The 17,096-nt window shown below is 33.5% G+C and overlaps 1 protein-coding gene across 1 annotated transcript in view; it reads right to left on the bottom strand.

Annotated features, from left to right (window-relative positions):
* The window catches only part of LOC123711916, a 236,161-nt gene that overhangs the window by 132,363 nt on the left and 86,702 nt on the right, over positions 1-17,096 (bottom strand). Inside the window, exon 3 of the mRNA XM_045664779.1 lies at positions 5,581-5,789. Within this exon, the coding sequence (XP_045520735.1) occupies positions 5,581-5,789 (209 nt within the window). The remainder of the gene's footprint in view (positions 1-5,580; positions 5,790-17,096) is intronic.

Raw genomic sequence — 17,096 nt, 5'->3', positions numbered from 1 at the left:
AGAAGATATTCCTTATTTTGACACCACGACATCATTCATTTATATTGAACTATTCAGTGTTTATGGGTGCCAGTAATTGTGCATGCAGTAACGTGTTAAAAAGTAAATAAGGGAACAGGAAAAAATAACCTGTCAACACCTGATAAACTAATAAATAGATGCAGACAGTTTTCAGTCCTTTAGTAAATGCATTGTACAAAGCCAGGCTCGGCCGAGTGTATGTCCATCTAGATTGTATTCAATGACGTCTGATTCCATCACAGCATTTACAATTTCGGCGCGTCAATCTGGACTTGCTTAACTCGTTTACTGGAAAATCCGAAAGTTCTATATTTAAAAGATTAACAAAAAAGAATGTCAGTAAAAATCATGTTTTACCCTGTAACAAAAAGTACCAGTTGCGTTAAACCTCGGTTGATTTCTGCATTTGCTTCGTGATCACTTCTTCTTAATGGCCAAGTTCAGTGCTTCCTCATAATATTTTAAAAAAAACGAGCCAGATTTTACCCAAAAAAAATATTTTTGTACTCTGTCGTGACGTTACTCCTTAACCATAGTAACAAACGCCTCAGTATCCTATTTATAATGACTGGATAGAACGGTTTCAATTAACGGATTAAGTTATTGAAGTGTCCATAACTTATTTATTTTTTCAAAAAAAAATTATAGTATGTGAATTTTTAGTGCTCAATTTAAGAAGTAAATTCTCGATCGAGTGCAAACACTCTCTTTGGAGTGCATACATAATTTTTAAATAAAAATCAATGGCGCAACAATCTTTTTCGCTCTGAGCCACGGTATGCGTTTCATGATCATTTGCCAATCTAATAGGCAAGTAGGTGATCAGTATCTTGTATCTGACACACGACATACTGTTTTACTTCTTATTTAAGTCAATGTTAAATACACACATAGACAGAAAGTCAATTGATACACAGACGGGGATCGGAACTACGACCACAGGGGTGAGAGTTGCACGCTGAAGCCACTAGGCTAACAGATTTTATAATCTTTAAATACGATTGCATTAAAAACATCATTAGAAGAATAATATTAAGGTTAGCTTAGACAGGTGTATAGGCAACGCTTTGTAGTCAAAGCAAGATATGTATCGACTGACGCTTATACGCAATTCAGAATTTAAAAATGTTTGCCTCTGGCCAAACGAGCCTCTGTCATCTATAGCTCATTGAAACTTTTTCATAGAAGAGGTAGAACTAATTGGCGCTGTATATACCAACGTAGCATGATTGTAACTACATTTTTCATGTTAAGAATAATAATTAAAATAGTGTACTATACAGAAATTAAAATTGAACAAATATGTATATTTGAAGAATGTTACTATCAGCCCGTTAGTAAGCCAGTCTCTCTATGATAAATTAATTTTTTTGCGTGTTTCTCTGATGGTACAAAAGCGATACGAACGTGGGCGAGTTACAAACATAATTGTGCCGTATCATATCGAATAAACCATAAAATGATATGAAAGTCAACAGGCATTGTCATCATCAATCATTAAAAGATTGGCGATTTGCGTAAGACTAGAGCGATCACATTTTGAAAATTTATTTAATAAATTTACAAAAAAAGACCCATTTAATTATTGACAATGACCGTATCATCTATGTTTTTAATTTGATTAAAATGAGTAATTTAACGCTGTTCTTTTCTGTGTTATGTTACTTAAGAAGATTGATTAGTTTTTGGCCATTCTTTCGATTGGCATCATAAAAGTATTTTTTTTTACTTTTAAGTTGGTTCGATTCCCAGACGAGGCAAGTAATTTTTAGAAAGTCTTTGAACGCAGAATTATCAATTTAATTATTAACACTTTGTTACACTACAATAGAAAAAAATTGAACATAATTAAATCAAAAGGAGGGCAACTTGCGGCCTTATCGCTTTCGATCGATCTCTTCCAGGCAACCACTGTAAGTAAAGAAAAACAAATAAATAAAAAAATGTATTAAATTATATAAGATAGGCAAGTAGTGCAAAAATACATGTTATACACAGTTATTAAGAGAAAACTAAACAGGAACAAAAAAACAAATTACTTTTAATAATAACATAAAGTCTTCATATGTATATATATATATATATATATATATATATATATATATATATATATATTTAAGGCACTTTCCCTTCATGTCCTATATCTATACCGATAGTTAAATCACAAAACAGAGCGCTGAAGTTTTACCACGAACTTAAGGGTAGTTCCATCGAGTATTCGTAAATACGATAATGTTACATAATGACATCTGGTCGATTTCTACATACAATTTTGTATAGTTATATTATAGTCGATTAACGCATACATATAGCTTGATTTTCTATAAAAAAATCTATTCAGTTTTTTAAATATTTTTGGCATCATACAGTCAGCAAATAGTAAAATACAAAGCCAATCCGTACCATACATTAGAATCTCGATGTACTTAAACCAAAGAGCCTAAAGAAACACTTTGTATGAACGGATCAAGGAAATTGCTCGAACCCATTCCATTTTCAAAATGATCAAATATTTCTACATTCTCTTTGAAATACTTAAAAGGTACTCATAAAGGAATATATTATCTGTATTCTATATGCTTAATGAAATACTTACTACTCTGTTTAATCCACTTACGTAAATTTGAATTAAGAATACGATAATTTTTTTATCGAGTAGAGTTAAAGAACAGGTTTTAACTATTACATTTTGTGATTACATAGTTTTATTTTGTCAAGCCCAAAATTGACTTGAAAAATGAAAGTCCCAAAAGAATGCAATATTTCACAATAACAAGTAATATCAGCGGCCTTTGTTATAACAATATTCTATAATTCATTATGTGAATTCAATTTTATATGAATCGACCACACGAAATTTATATGGTATTGCTTTAGTGTATTGCACAAGGCAATTCTGAATTTTTTTAAGCTATAACAATATTTATTGCTGTTAAAAACACAACAAAACATTGGTGAACAATTTCTTTTCAACCACGTCGGTAATTTTACCGCTGTGTGGCAACGCAACCAGCGGACAGTGCGATATGGACTATTTACTGGATTATTTTATTTACCTTTAAAACTAGCAAAGGTAAATCACACCTAGGAATGAATTCAAACATGCAAAGAGCCTGATGAGTAATGTGCCATAGATAATCACTCACTAATCACAAATCACTCCTAAAACAATTTCTTCAACTTTCGATATTCTATATTTAAAATATTACTGACTTGTTTAACATTCGTTATTCAAATAACAGATAGATACAATAATTTCCAATATTGTTCGAAGTATCAGAGTATGACTATGATGTAGAGATATAAGTAGGCTAACGGCAGTAATTTGCTTCATGTAAATTCACGGAGACCCACTCTAGGGGAGCACTTTGACACCTGTATCACTGAATTACCTAACACACTTAAGTTATTTGATAGAATTTGCATGTTTAATACTTAATTAGTATGATTCTATATAATGCGAAACGGATTTTTGTGTTTGCGGTAAAATTACAGTATTTTAGTGAAATATAAGGAGTATATATTATATGTAGTTATGTAGACTTAATTAAAATAAAAAATAAATCTGTATCGCTATAATCTGTTTTAGGTCTGGGCTTCAGATTTTTGTATCTGTTTCATGATCGTTTTTTATTATAATAGGCAAGGTGAGCCTTCTGGGCCTGACGCACGCCGTCGCGTTTTTGGGTCATAGGTAAGCCGGTTTCCTCACGATATTTTCCTTTCACCATTCCTTGAATGGTGATCGAACCGACGACCTCAGGGATGAGAGTCGCATGCTGAAGCCACAAGGCCAACACTGCTCTTATTTTGTAGATTTAGCAAGACAAAATTGTTTGTGTATTTTTTTTAACTAACTCCATGGTGTTAGCTTCTAATATTTATTTCATTAAATTCTAAACATTTTTATGAAACATATTCTTAAGAATCTTGCTACAAGTGCGCATGTGCAATAGTTCTTCATTTGACTCGTTCGGTTGTTTACGAATTGTTACGAATTGACTCGACCATCTCCCCGAAGTGAGATGGTCGAGTCGGAGGAGGGAAGTTGTGATTATAAAAAAAGTTGTGACACATGCGCACGGGCTATTCCTTTGTACAAGTTTGAAGTTATACAGTTCACGTAAAATCAGTGAAGTAAATATAGTGAATTTAGTCATCATTCAGCATATCAGTCATTGAAGTGTTTAATTTCTTACCCTAAGAACTATATCAACTACCGCTAACAATAGTTTCTAAACTGAGGGACGAAAATACATCGTTCCAATAGAATTCTTATATTTCAAACGACAGTCAAACTTAATCTAGATTTAAAATTTGTCAAACCATTTATCTAAATTGATATTGGACCGAGTTCAAAAAGAAATAGTGAACTTTTACTACACGTTCATTTGTTTTAAGACTAAATCTCAAAACAGGGCCGATTTATATACTGCCAATTAGTTTAATACCATTTTAATATTTAACTAGATCAACAAGTGACGATTCAGATGTGAATTGTTCTGAAACTAATAAGTGCTCAGTTTTTTAATTCGTTCGGTTCAGTTCGGATCGTTTCAGTTAATTAACTTATAAGGTTTTTATTTCAACTTTAATTGGCTTACATTAGTAATTTGCGGACATAACAAGGACCAAGTGTATCGCCAGGGTTCTATGCGGAAAAAGAATCGTCGTGAAATTTTATGTACAGTGCTAATTTACCTTTTCGTTCGACAGTAATAAATAAAAAAACGCGTAGGAAATGAATATTTCACTTAAGTTCCAAGTCGATACTAAGTAGTCTACTTAAAAAGTACTAACATAATAATACTATTTATTTACACAAATTAATTTAAAATATTACTGGACATAACCGCGAATTAATTAATTTTTTTACATAACCGTCATTTCGACTGCTTTCCAGCGTCAGCGAGATACTACCACGTCAAATTGACAGAAAATAATTTAATATTATGATGTCTTTTGAAATGTTGCCCTATTGCGACTGTGTATTAAAAATATTCCGATAAATTGGTATCTTTGATATCTTACTCATGCTAAACTGCTTACATCATCATCAGCGGTCGAGGCAGAATACGAATTTCCACCCGTATCACCTCGACATCCGCCGTTTCACGACTGATCGTTTTTAAGGAAGTTTCTGCTGCGCAACACCACTGTGTGGAACCAGGTAGACAATGAAGTATTTCCGAAATCATTCAAATTAGGGAGCTCCTAGAAGATAAGAGCGTACCAATTCTTAAAATGCCGTCAACGCACTCGAGAGTCCATTAGCATTGAGAGCGTCCATGGGCGGGGGTATCACTTGACATCAGGTGAGCCTACAGCCCGTTTAGCGTCATGGTCAGCAAGGAAATCTATAGGGGACTACTAGGTTTCCACCAGATTCTGTCCAGCACTTCTACAGTATACAGTTCTGAAGACGTTTTCTTTCATCGGTCCATCTGGTTGGTGAAAGGTCACGTGTAAAGGTTTCAAATTTAAATTGTGAAAAAGCATATTGTCGGATTTAATTAAAAGCTTCTAATATTAAGAAGTAAATAAAACAAATTTACTTACATCAACATCAATTCCAGGTTGCGCGAAAATTCTCGTGAACGGATATTCCTTGGGCAGATAGCTAAAAAACTCCTGTCTGCCTCTATACCACTTGACACTGTAGAGAGTTTCATTGCCCTCTAAAGTCCATTTGCAGCCCAGGAGTACTGTGTCACCAAGCTTCACAGCTGATGGGGCGATAAGCTCCACATCTCGTAATGCTATTGTTTCTGGAACAATATAAAAACATTGGGAGTAAAATATTTGTATACTATATTAGTACTTAAATAATCTCCGGATCGCACTAGCGAGTGAGAGTGTCCATGGGCGGTGGTATCACTTAACATCGGGTAAGCCGTCTGCCAGTTTGCCTCATATTACATAAAAAACATCGTTTAATTTAACGTAACACTAATAGTTCATGCCACCAAGTGTTTGCAAGGATGTAGAAAGTTTTTTTTTTATAGAAACGACCCTCACATCTTATCAGGCACATTTGTGACATAGTAGGTTATCATAAGAAAAGTATATTAATAATAAAATGCAAATTATACTAATTAGTTTCAGTTTTATACACCTATATGGCCGTGTAATCGGATATATACTGTATAAACAATATTTAAGTCGTATAGATATCTCTTATAGCCAAATCTAAATTACTTAAACAAATCATTTAGTCATTTATAAATACTTAGCGACAATTAACATTACAAAACCCGCATACCACAACCAAATAAAGAAAAAACAAGTGACACGAGCAATCCCGCAATCCCTTATTTAGCGAATGGCAACAAAATTCCGCAAGCTAGCAATCAATTTCCCCGTGTTGGCCACATTACACAAGCATTTGTCCGAACGTCGTATTTTTCTTTTACCGCCATCACGACGTATATTAGCACGAGGCCGACCCACTGTCAGCGGACGAAGTTTATGTTTCCTAAATTAATCGAGAACTTTCGTCTTTTTAATGTCTATAAATGTCTTTTCATATTGTTATTGTTGACATATGTAGAATCAAAGGTTCAACATTCGTAACTTAACAATTAACTCATATACGACGTAAATTCAAATAATTAGGTACATAGTGTTCTTTCTACGTTACAAAAAGACTAATATATTATAATATTTTTTTTTATTTAAACGAAAAATTGCACTCGTTGGTTAACTTACGTAGATAGTTTATAAAAACGGCAGGTTAGGTTATGGTAGGCTACCATAGATATATAAAAAATATAACATTACTTTTCATCGAATATTGCGTATATATACTACATATAATACAGGATGGTTCTCACTCAGCTCTTGCAGCAATACAAAATATCATCAAAGAGATCGTAGGCCCTTTATAATATGATTTAAATCAGTGAATTTAAACACAAAATTTATAGGATTACATTTAACTTTTATTTCACTTTCAATATTCGCAACTTCAATATTTATTACGCCAAACATTGGAATGATCATTTTCTAAATAAACTCAAAAGACTTTTAAAAAAGCTATGATAAATAGTAAACGAAAACCTAACGAGAAAACCGTATCTTTCTCAAGTTGAAAGAACTTTAGAACGAAAATGTGTTTTTAATTACTTAAAAGTTTAAGCTATTTTAACTGCATTTAACACGGGCCAATTATAATATAAGTCACTCACGGCCCCTAAGGTCTTGTGTTTGAACCCTGTTTATGGAATTATAATAAAAAAAATCCGTCACTAATAACAATTGCAAATATATATGTATTAAATTTTTAAATTGCATATTTGATTTAATATTTGCATTTCTTAATGTAGTTCATTATGTTTTTGTATTTTTTTTCTCTTTTATAACTGTGTGTATTCAATGAGTGTATGATTCGTTAGTGCGACTTTTAAAAATAAATAAATAATATTTTATTATATGATACAAACGGGCAGGAGGTTCGCCTGTTGTTAAGTGACACCGCCGTCCATGGACACTCACGTTGTCAGGCTCGCAAGTGCGGTGCTGGCCTTTTAAGAATCGATACGGTTCTTGAAGAACCTTAAGTCGAATTGATTAGGTAATACTTCAGTGGGCTGGTGGTGATAATAGTGATGGTGCGTGGAAAAGTTGTGGATGGTATTTTGTATTCAGTTTTGACGTTTGATGATGAAACTCAGCTGCAGTTATAAGTTCAGAACTCCTCTGAACACTCTCCATGGTAAATGCGGTAGAAGATGCGGAAAGTGACTGGTCGACTATTGGAATCTCTCTTAGTTGAATACGGTCAAGTGGAAGGAGCTGAGAAAATTACTCCATGTGTGGCCGAATTTGCGCTTTATAAAGTTGCATGCCACTTGCCTTGCTGAGCATATCAAGCTGCTTAGAGGATAGCTTTGGCTTTCCTTCCAAATGTCCGCGAAACTTAACGTCATTCGATATGTCAATGCCTAGTATTCCGATGCCAGCTGAGGCTTCAAGGCGAGTGTCTTTGAAGAGAAAAGTGACACAAAACCAATATTTAATATCATATCAAAAACTAGATTTATAACTGTCCGATGACGTTGGTCTAGTGGCGTGCGCGTGCGACTCTCATCCCTGAGGTCATAGGTTCGATCCCCGGCTGTGCACCAATGGATTTTCTTTCTATGTGCGCATTTAACATCGCGAGGAAACCGTCTTAGACCCAAAAAGTCGACGGCGTGTGTCAGGCACAGAAGGTTGATCACCTACTTGCCTATTCGATTAGCAAATGATCATGAAACAGATACAGAAATCTTAGGCCCGGACCTATAACGGTTGTAGCGCCATTGATTAATTAATTTAACTGTCCGATGACAGTATTACAATTAAATCTTAAAAAATTTTTTTTGACTATGAGTATAAAACTGTTCCGCTAACAAACGCGCGATATGTACGCTCAGACGAATAATTAGGTTACATCAAGACGCGCTAGTTCTAATACAATTAGGATCCGATTTATTCGTAATTGCACTTTCCTGCCCAGGTGTTTATGATTATATTGCTCTGTACTATTGTACTATTTCTCTGGATAATAGCGCTGTTAGCAACCGAATAGGGACGTCTTAACTGTTATTACTAGCCTTTACCCGCTCCGAAGCTTCCTTTGTGGTTTTCACAGTCGCAATTTAGAATATAATTAAAAATGTATTTTTTATATTTACGTTTGTCTAAATATAAATTGTGTCTGGTCTATTTATTGGCTATTTCATATCATGATATTGGTAGGAACAGTCATAAGTAAAATAATCTTTAGTTTTAGAGAGATAATGTAGTCAATGAAATTACGTAGTGATGATAATACTTGAAAAACGTAGAAAATAATTTGTTGATAATAAACCCATATAAATGTGAGTTTTTTGGTATTATTATTATAGCCACTTTAATGTATAATTTATTTTAAACAAGTATACCATAATATGGTATATTTGTATATAATCATAATATGATTAATTATAACATAATATGTGCATGCATTCAAAATGAAAATATTCTTAAATTTAAATTCCAATCAAAATTAATAATTTCAATGCATAAACATTTAAATGACAAATAATTTAAAAAAATCATTATGAGAACAAGCGTGAGTTTAATACATTATTATTTATATAACTAAAAGCACCCAACTTTTCAACAACCGTGATAAGTGAGAAAACTTACTTTTGTATCACACAGCCCGGACATACAACGACCAATATTTAAGCCCTGGCTCGTTAAAGCTATCGCGGAATATGGTTCAAATGAGTATTGAGAATATTCATAGAACAAAATCACCTGCATCATGAGCATACCTAACTAGGTATTACTTAGTTAAATGCATTGAATAATTTTTATTTGTTTTTTTTTTTCACTAATCTAAACGTTTCAATCTTTTTTGTAAATATTATGTATTCCATCTTTGGCTATATTTTTAGTGTAATTATTTGTTTTTATATATATTTTTTGTTAGCTGTAGGATTTCGAAAAAAATAAATGTTGTTAGAAATGAAATAATGCCATTTTGTCGGAAGGCTATCTAAGTATACTCACACACACACATTCATACAGGGTTTGCATGGAAGAAATCGCTTGTTAGCGATAAGGCCGCCCGTTGCCTAATTACTTATGTAAGCTGCTTTGTTTGTTTTTTATATGTATGATTTTGTACATTATGGTAACGAAGTTGTAAATAAATATTTGTTATAAACATGCACCATGTACCACGGAATAACTGTAATCTAGTTACCAACAACAGGGGCTTCCTAGCGTACAGCACAGCCATATTTGTGTCATTAATATATAGGATGATAGTTGCAAATCAGTACGTCAACATAATTACTGAAAATCGTAACGCTGTGTGATAAACGTTATGGTATCAATTCGCGTTTATATAAAAGAAGTTTTATATACATTGATAGTGTCGAAGTTATCTGAAGCCAATAGGTCTGTATTAGACCTTGTACCTATTTGTTATTCGTGTCTATATAAGGTACTGAGTATTGTAATGAAAGGCTCTTCAAGACACGACTATTTAATAAAAATATTGGTACAATACTAATCTGTATAAAACATACATTTAATGAATACATTTGTATCAATCATGTAGGCACAACCTCTTACGTTAATTTTTTATGAACTCTAGAGTACGGCTGTAAAAACTACTAAAGTAGAAAGACACCATATAATATTAATGATTAATTATTTATAAGTCTATGGTTTATATATCGTACAACGAAATCAGATCGGAATATCTAAAAAAACGGATTTCGATTTATCTAATGGATATGTGCATTCGTATAAATATAATAAGCATTATAAGTAAAAATCTGATAGCGATGTAGAGGATAATATTACTTATTATTATTTCTTCACTGAGTTAACATGGAAAATTACGTTAGTAACTTAAGACTAGTAAGTATAATGGTATATATAAGTATGTAGAGCAGTGTTGGCCTAGTGGCTTCAGCGTGCGACTCTCATCCCTGAGGTCGTAGGTTCGATCCCCGGCTGTGCAGTAATGGATTTTCATTAGTTTTCTTTCTATTCATTTAGCATTAGCTCGAATGGTAAAGGAAAACATCGCGAGGAAACCGGCTTGCCTTAGACCTAAAAAAGTTATAGCGCGATTGATATAAGTATTGTAATATATAAGTATGTAACATAAAACAGTTTTTATATAGGGTGCAAACGGGCAGGAGACACATCTGATGGTAAGTGATACCACCGCCCATGGACTCTAGAGGGTTCGCGATAGCGTTACCGGTCTTTAAATAATTGGTACGCTTTCGTTGTTGACCCTACGTCAAATTGGTTCGGAAATACTTCAGTGGGCAGCTGTTTCCCAATAGAGGAAGTACAAGGCAAAAATGGCGTTAAAAAACGCCCGGTTGTCCAATAACATTACTTAGTCTGTATTCATGGGAAAACACTTAGTTCTTGAGTTCTATTTTTTCACTTACCACTGTTCCACACTTAAGACTAATATGCACTAACACTTATTCATTAATTCATCCCCGGCCCAACTTAAAAAAATAGCCTTCACACTCCGTGTATAAATAATAATAAACTAGTACTACAAGACATAAATTATCGTTTAATACATTTAATTCTCTTTGTAATACAGACAACATACATATGTCATATTGTTATTTAATACTTCTTACTAATATAACAAGAAACAATATTAAATTTAAATTAAAAAAATACTATAGAAGTCAAACAATTATAAATTATGCATAACAAAAATTATTTATGCTATATACATGACGTATATAGCATAAAACATATTCGAATATAGGAACTCATCCTGTATGTGAATGAGAATTCTCGACAAGAACAGGTTTCTTGCATCGGCTATCTATGGCGCGTCAGTGTTTAAATTGGTGTATGACGTTTTACGTGCAATTTTAAATTGTTTGAATGGTTTGATTGTTATAAATTTACAGTTTATATGTCACTGGCCTTAGTATTTATATATATGTGTTAATGATTTAAATATGTTCGACGTCCTGGTGGATAGAAAAACTATGTACAGTTTGTGTCTCCACCACACCAACTTTTTATATTAAGAACACTTATACAATAAATAAATACTTTGTAGTGAAATTTGGAGTTAGTTAAATTTTTTGAACACGATTTTTGTATACAAATACTCCGTCCACACAAATATCAAATTTTTCATTATAATGAAGCGGAAGTACCGGTATAGCGTTAAATACTAAAATTTAGAATTTGTATAGAACAACAATAAAGCCGATTAAACTAATTAAAACATTTGACTATATATATTAGTACAATATTTGAATCATTAACATTGTTTTTGGCTAATTAACATCTAATTGTTTATGAATAGGTTAAATATTCATAGCTGACAAATTAATTGAACAGTTTTTATATGAACTTTCTCATTTTTATTTATTATAAAAAAAGAGCCAATCGTTGAGTGATACCGCTAAGGAATTCTTAAACTATCAAAAAGCTCGCAAATGCGTTGCAAAATTGAACTTTCAATCAACATTCTCTTTGCTCGAATACTCTTGGAACATTTAAAAAAAACAGTCGTTCTGATAAGCTCAATTCTCACAAGCGGTGATAAAAATCGGAGCAGAATTCAAAATTTCATTGATTCGATGACTCATGTAGTGCCTTTATGTGGATCCAGCTGCCAGATGAGCCCGCTGCCCATTTGCTCCCTATTCTTACAAAAAATATTTTTGTCTTTTGATACGTGGGATGAACGTTCTTCAAACCTCTTATATACAACTTTTATAGTTTCATATCAGGATATTAAAAAACTTGTGTGGCAGTTTTAAACGCACTGTGCTTGTGGTTTTAGCTTAATGCTTAATATGATAAGCCCCTCGATATAATAATTAATATCATTGAATGATTTGAATTGGATTAATATTGCAAATGATTAAATTAATATTTTTGAATTGGACCTAACGTGTTTTATAAACATGTAAATATAATGTAACTCATTTAAAATTATTATTATATATATCGGCTTATTTGCCGAAGTTGGGATTAGTGTCGTGGCGTGGAATGATATCCTTGAGTGAAATAATCATTGTATCGGATTAGTATATACAGAAAGCTCAAATACCTATGCAAGTAATCTATTAAACACAGTATTTCCTTTCATCGGCTGCCTGGTACATTTCAGGCATGAATAAATTATATGATTAACAAGCGGTATCACCAGGCTTTGCACAGTTGGATTTTTTTCTAATTCAGAGATAAATAAAATTACTCAGAGATAATGTAGCATTCAAATGCTGTAATACATTTTCTAATCCAGTAGCTTTTCAGTTCTATTTAGGATGTTGTTACAATAGGAAATGCCTTAAAAATTAGTGTTAGAAAAATCAAGGATAAAAGGTATTATCAACAATGCATGAGCCAATAATAGCGTTCTTTATAGTAGGCGTGGGAAGATCTGATCGGCTGAGATGAGATGGTCGTTTGGTTTCAGGAAGCCGAAAAAATATATTAGACAATACGCGTTATTAGAAATTATATCATTCTAATCTTACTATTGACTGATGTTGGACACTTAGAAAATCCCCACTTTTATGTACAAATGATTATTGCTAATAATATTTGTTCGTCATTTACCATAGACAATTTAAAGCAGCTGAGGCAAGAGGTCTAAACTTACCGAAACCAAAGTTAAAATAAAACATCTTACAAAATAACACAACCAAAATACTCAAAACAAGTTATAAGTGCTGTCAAAACAGCAACTATTCTTATTTCGTTATGCACTCACAAAAAATACGCCCAACAATTCCGAGTTTATAACACGATCCAACAAGAATATTTTTTATCTGTGCAACGAAAAAAAGTAAAAAATCTGGCGCCATGACCGTGCATTTTCCCGCCAGCAACATCGATCAAAGCAATTGACAGCGTGCATCCGATCCGCAGCGTTATATTTCGTGGCCGACCGGAGGGATATTAATATTAAAAAACGTAACACGACGACGTTAAATGGGTCTTTGAAGGAACTATATGAGTTCGGTTTAACATCGAACTATCGACCCGTTACTATACCTAACACTCATCTCTACAGAGAATAGTACAATTTTAATATTCAGCGTATTCGCTGTCAGCAAGACACTGCCTAACTTTTGACGTGTATCAAAACAACTGCAACCCTAAAAAACAGAGACCGAGTACTGGAATCCAAACGCAGCGACCAGTTATGAATTGGTGTTAGTAAGGTGTTGCCTTACATCTGCAAAAGTATATCTTGTAAGTAATCCTATTCCAGCTAATAAATTATTATGTAGTGATGAATAGCTTTAGACTACAAAGTCTTGAGCGATAGCTAGAATTAAAAAAAATGTATAACTGAATCGGTAATACGGCTCTTTCACTAAAGCACTCTTTCTTCATGAATAATTAAACATTAAGGTAAGTAGGCTTAAGCTTAGATTAAGAGTGTTAAATATTATTTTCGTATACATAAAGGCACGCTCAATACGAATATGTTTCTGTCAGTTAGTAATAGATATACCTTTTTACTCAGTAGTGTGTGTAGTACACGCTTGTCACCGACACTGTTGAACAGATACGTGGGTAACACTGGAAATGTTTAGAACTGGCCAGTTAAAAACATTGCTAATGAAACTTTTTTGAATTTCAATTTTAGAACTTTTTGGTAACGTTCGTTCGTCATTTGGTTTTGTGAATTGGCGGCAAATCTAAAACTCTTGTTACGTGTGAAAATGAACCTAACGCGAGAAAATTTTCGGTCAATGATTTATAATGACCTTCGCTGCGAACTTACTCAACAACAACAAAGCTATGATAGGCTACGATAAGCATTTTTTAATGAAGCTCCATCTCGTGCCACTATTTACAATTAGTTTAACAAGTTTAAGCGTGGATCATCATTGAGATTGTAGCAATCTATATATATAATCCACGTGAGGGACGTCCTTTAACAACGACTACTGAAGATAACATCAGTGCGGTGGAACGCATGATAGAGGAAGAGAGGAGAGTGACCTAACAGCAGATACGGGCAAACTTAGGCATTGGTATGGGCCAAGTTCAAAAAATATTACACGAATATTTAGGCGTCAGGAAATTTTGTACCACATGGATTCCCCATACTTTAACCGACGACAAAATTTGGAAAGAATTTGACAGCAGCGCCCTCCAAGCAGGATCCATCTTCACCACGACAATACAAAACGGAATGTTGAATATTTGAGTCTATGAGAGTTTGAGATGAGTCATCCACCATACAGTCTTGACCTGGGCCTGCGATTATCATTTATTCTCAAGAACTAAAGATAAAATTCGAGGTATTCGCTTTAAGAGCCCTGAAGATGCCGCGAAAGCGTACGAAAACGCCATAGAAGGGACCTCTAAGCAAGAATGGGCCCACTGCTTTTCTCAGTGGTTCTATCGAATGCAACGAAGTGTAGGAGGAACGGAGATTACTTCGAAAAACAATAAAAGCATTGGCAACTTTCTACATTAAGGCTTTTTTCATTTTCGAAACATTTTCAGTGTTACCTAGGTACTTCCTCGAATAACGTATGGAATTTCGATTAGCCTTAACAATTATTGAAGATAATTTATGTTTATAAGAGGCAGCTCAATGGTAAATATCACAGGAAGAGCCATGTTATTATACAAACTACAAATTTACTATTTCATACAAAGTTGCGGGCAGCATCTTGACTACTATAAATTTATTAATCTCTGAAAGGAACTCATTCACCTTTCTCTTAAATCTGATTCCAGAAAAATACGTAATGGATTGAAAGCTCCATTAGTGCCATACCAAATAAATTTCTGTAATCCTAAAATGTGTAATGAAATCTGTAGGTATCAAGCAATGCGTCCATTAGCGAAATGGACCGCGCTTCGATACGGTACCAATTATGTCTTCAATAAATTTTCCGTAGGATTCTAGTGGAATACAGAATGTTTTGTCCTCTATTTGTACCGTTTTGTTGTGGCCGTCTGCCAGCCTTTTCTATTACTTTAAAGTGATTAATGAAACACGGATGGGGTTTAGATGTATTTACACCTTTTATTATATGATGACCCTTAAGCACAATGGCGTTATAATTCATGTAGTAACTGCGATTTCGATTGAGATTTTTACCACGCCATCCCAAAGTTGCGACATGTGCGCTGCGAACATTCAGAGTAAAACGTTGATATTATGAACAAAAACGTCACGGCAGTTAAAGAGTACAATTGCTGTAAATTGTTTGTTTGAGGTAGTTAAATTCTTCTATATCTTCAGGGTCATAATTTATTTACCGTAGGAATGAGTGTTTGACACAGAATAAAATAAAATAAAAACAACCAGGGTTCGTACACACGTCCTCTGGGCCGTCTTGTATATATGTGTTATACGAGGCTAAATTTTCTTTTTTAATTATCGTCACGCAATGCCTTAGTTTACAGTTATTTAATAATAATCCATGGCGCTACAACCTTTTTAGGTCTTGGCCTCAGATTTCTGTATCTGTTTCATGATCATTTGGTAATGGAACAGGCAAGAAGGTAATCAGCGTTCTGTGCCTGACGCACGCCGTCGACATTTTTGGGTCTAAAAGTCGGTTTCCTCACGATGTTTTCCCTCACCGTTCAAGCTAATGTTAAATGCGCACATAGAATGAAAATCCATTGGTCCACAGCCGAGGATCGAACCTACGACCTCAGGGGTGAGAGTCGCACACTGGAGCCACTAGGCCAAAACTGCTCTATTATTGTTATTTACTTTGATTTAAATTAATTTGTATTTACAGACTCGCTGTCCACACGAACTTCGTTTCGCTTTGATATGATTTTTTACTTAGCCTACCTTTTCAGTCGCTACATAACAACATATGAAATATTCCGTTATGCTACCCCATAGCGACTGTTTGCATTTACAATTATAATAATAATAATGAAGCCCGTTAATTTCCAATCATGACAAAAAAGATAATATACAGCTTTACATTTTATACATTACTTTATTTATCCTGTTGTCCTATATATTATATATCTTAGCTACCTTCGGTACCGTTGATCGATTGACAAATACATAAAAAGAAAACTGATTTTTAGGTGTTTCCGTGCCATTTTCCATGAAACACTCCGATTTTAAAGAATAATTAGAAAAACTGCATTGCCACAACTGTTTTCGAGTTCTGCGCTTAGCAACATATTAGATTATTATTATACATAATATATATATATTACACATTAGATTTGCCCGTACTCTAAATTATATTAATGACCTTTTCTACATGTATTATAAAGTTTTAGTATATAAAATAATAAGCGCAATCATACAATTCAGCAAATGATTTCAAAACCGCCGCAATAGGTAATCAAATGCTCAAATGTGCCGCTGAATATCTGCCAGTAAAATCAAAATGCCCTGTCAAACGTAGGTGCCTAAAACCACAGCACTCTGGCAGGATTGAGATTGTACAGTCAGAAAATAAAATACCCGTCGAAATATAATATAAACTTCCTCAAAAAAATATTTTACTAGATTTCAAAGCATGTTACAAAACTAATGCTGAAGTTTTGATATTGTTTAAAATGTAAATTCAAAT

Source organism: Pieris brassicae, chromosome 7 (genome assembly GCF_905147105.1).
Source record: "Pieris brassicae chromosome 7, ilPieBrab1.1, whole genome shotgun sequence".
Taxonomy (NCBI): domain Eukaryota; kingdom Metazoa; phylum Arthropoda; class Insecta; order Lepidoptera; family Pieridae; genus Pieris; species Pieris brassicae.
The sequence above is the reverse complement of the archived record's forward strand: the minus strand, read 5'-3'. Positions and strand labels throughout refer to the sequence as shown.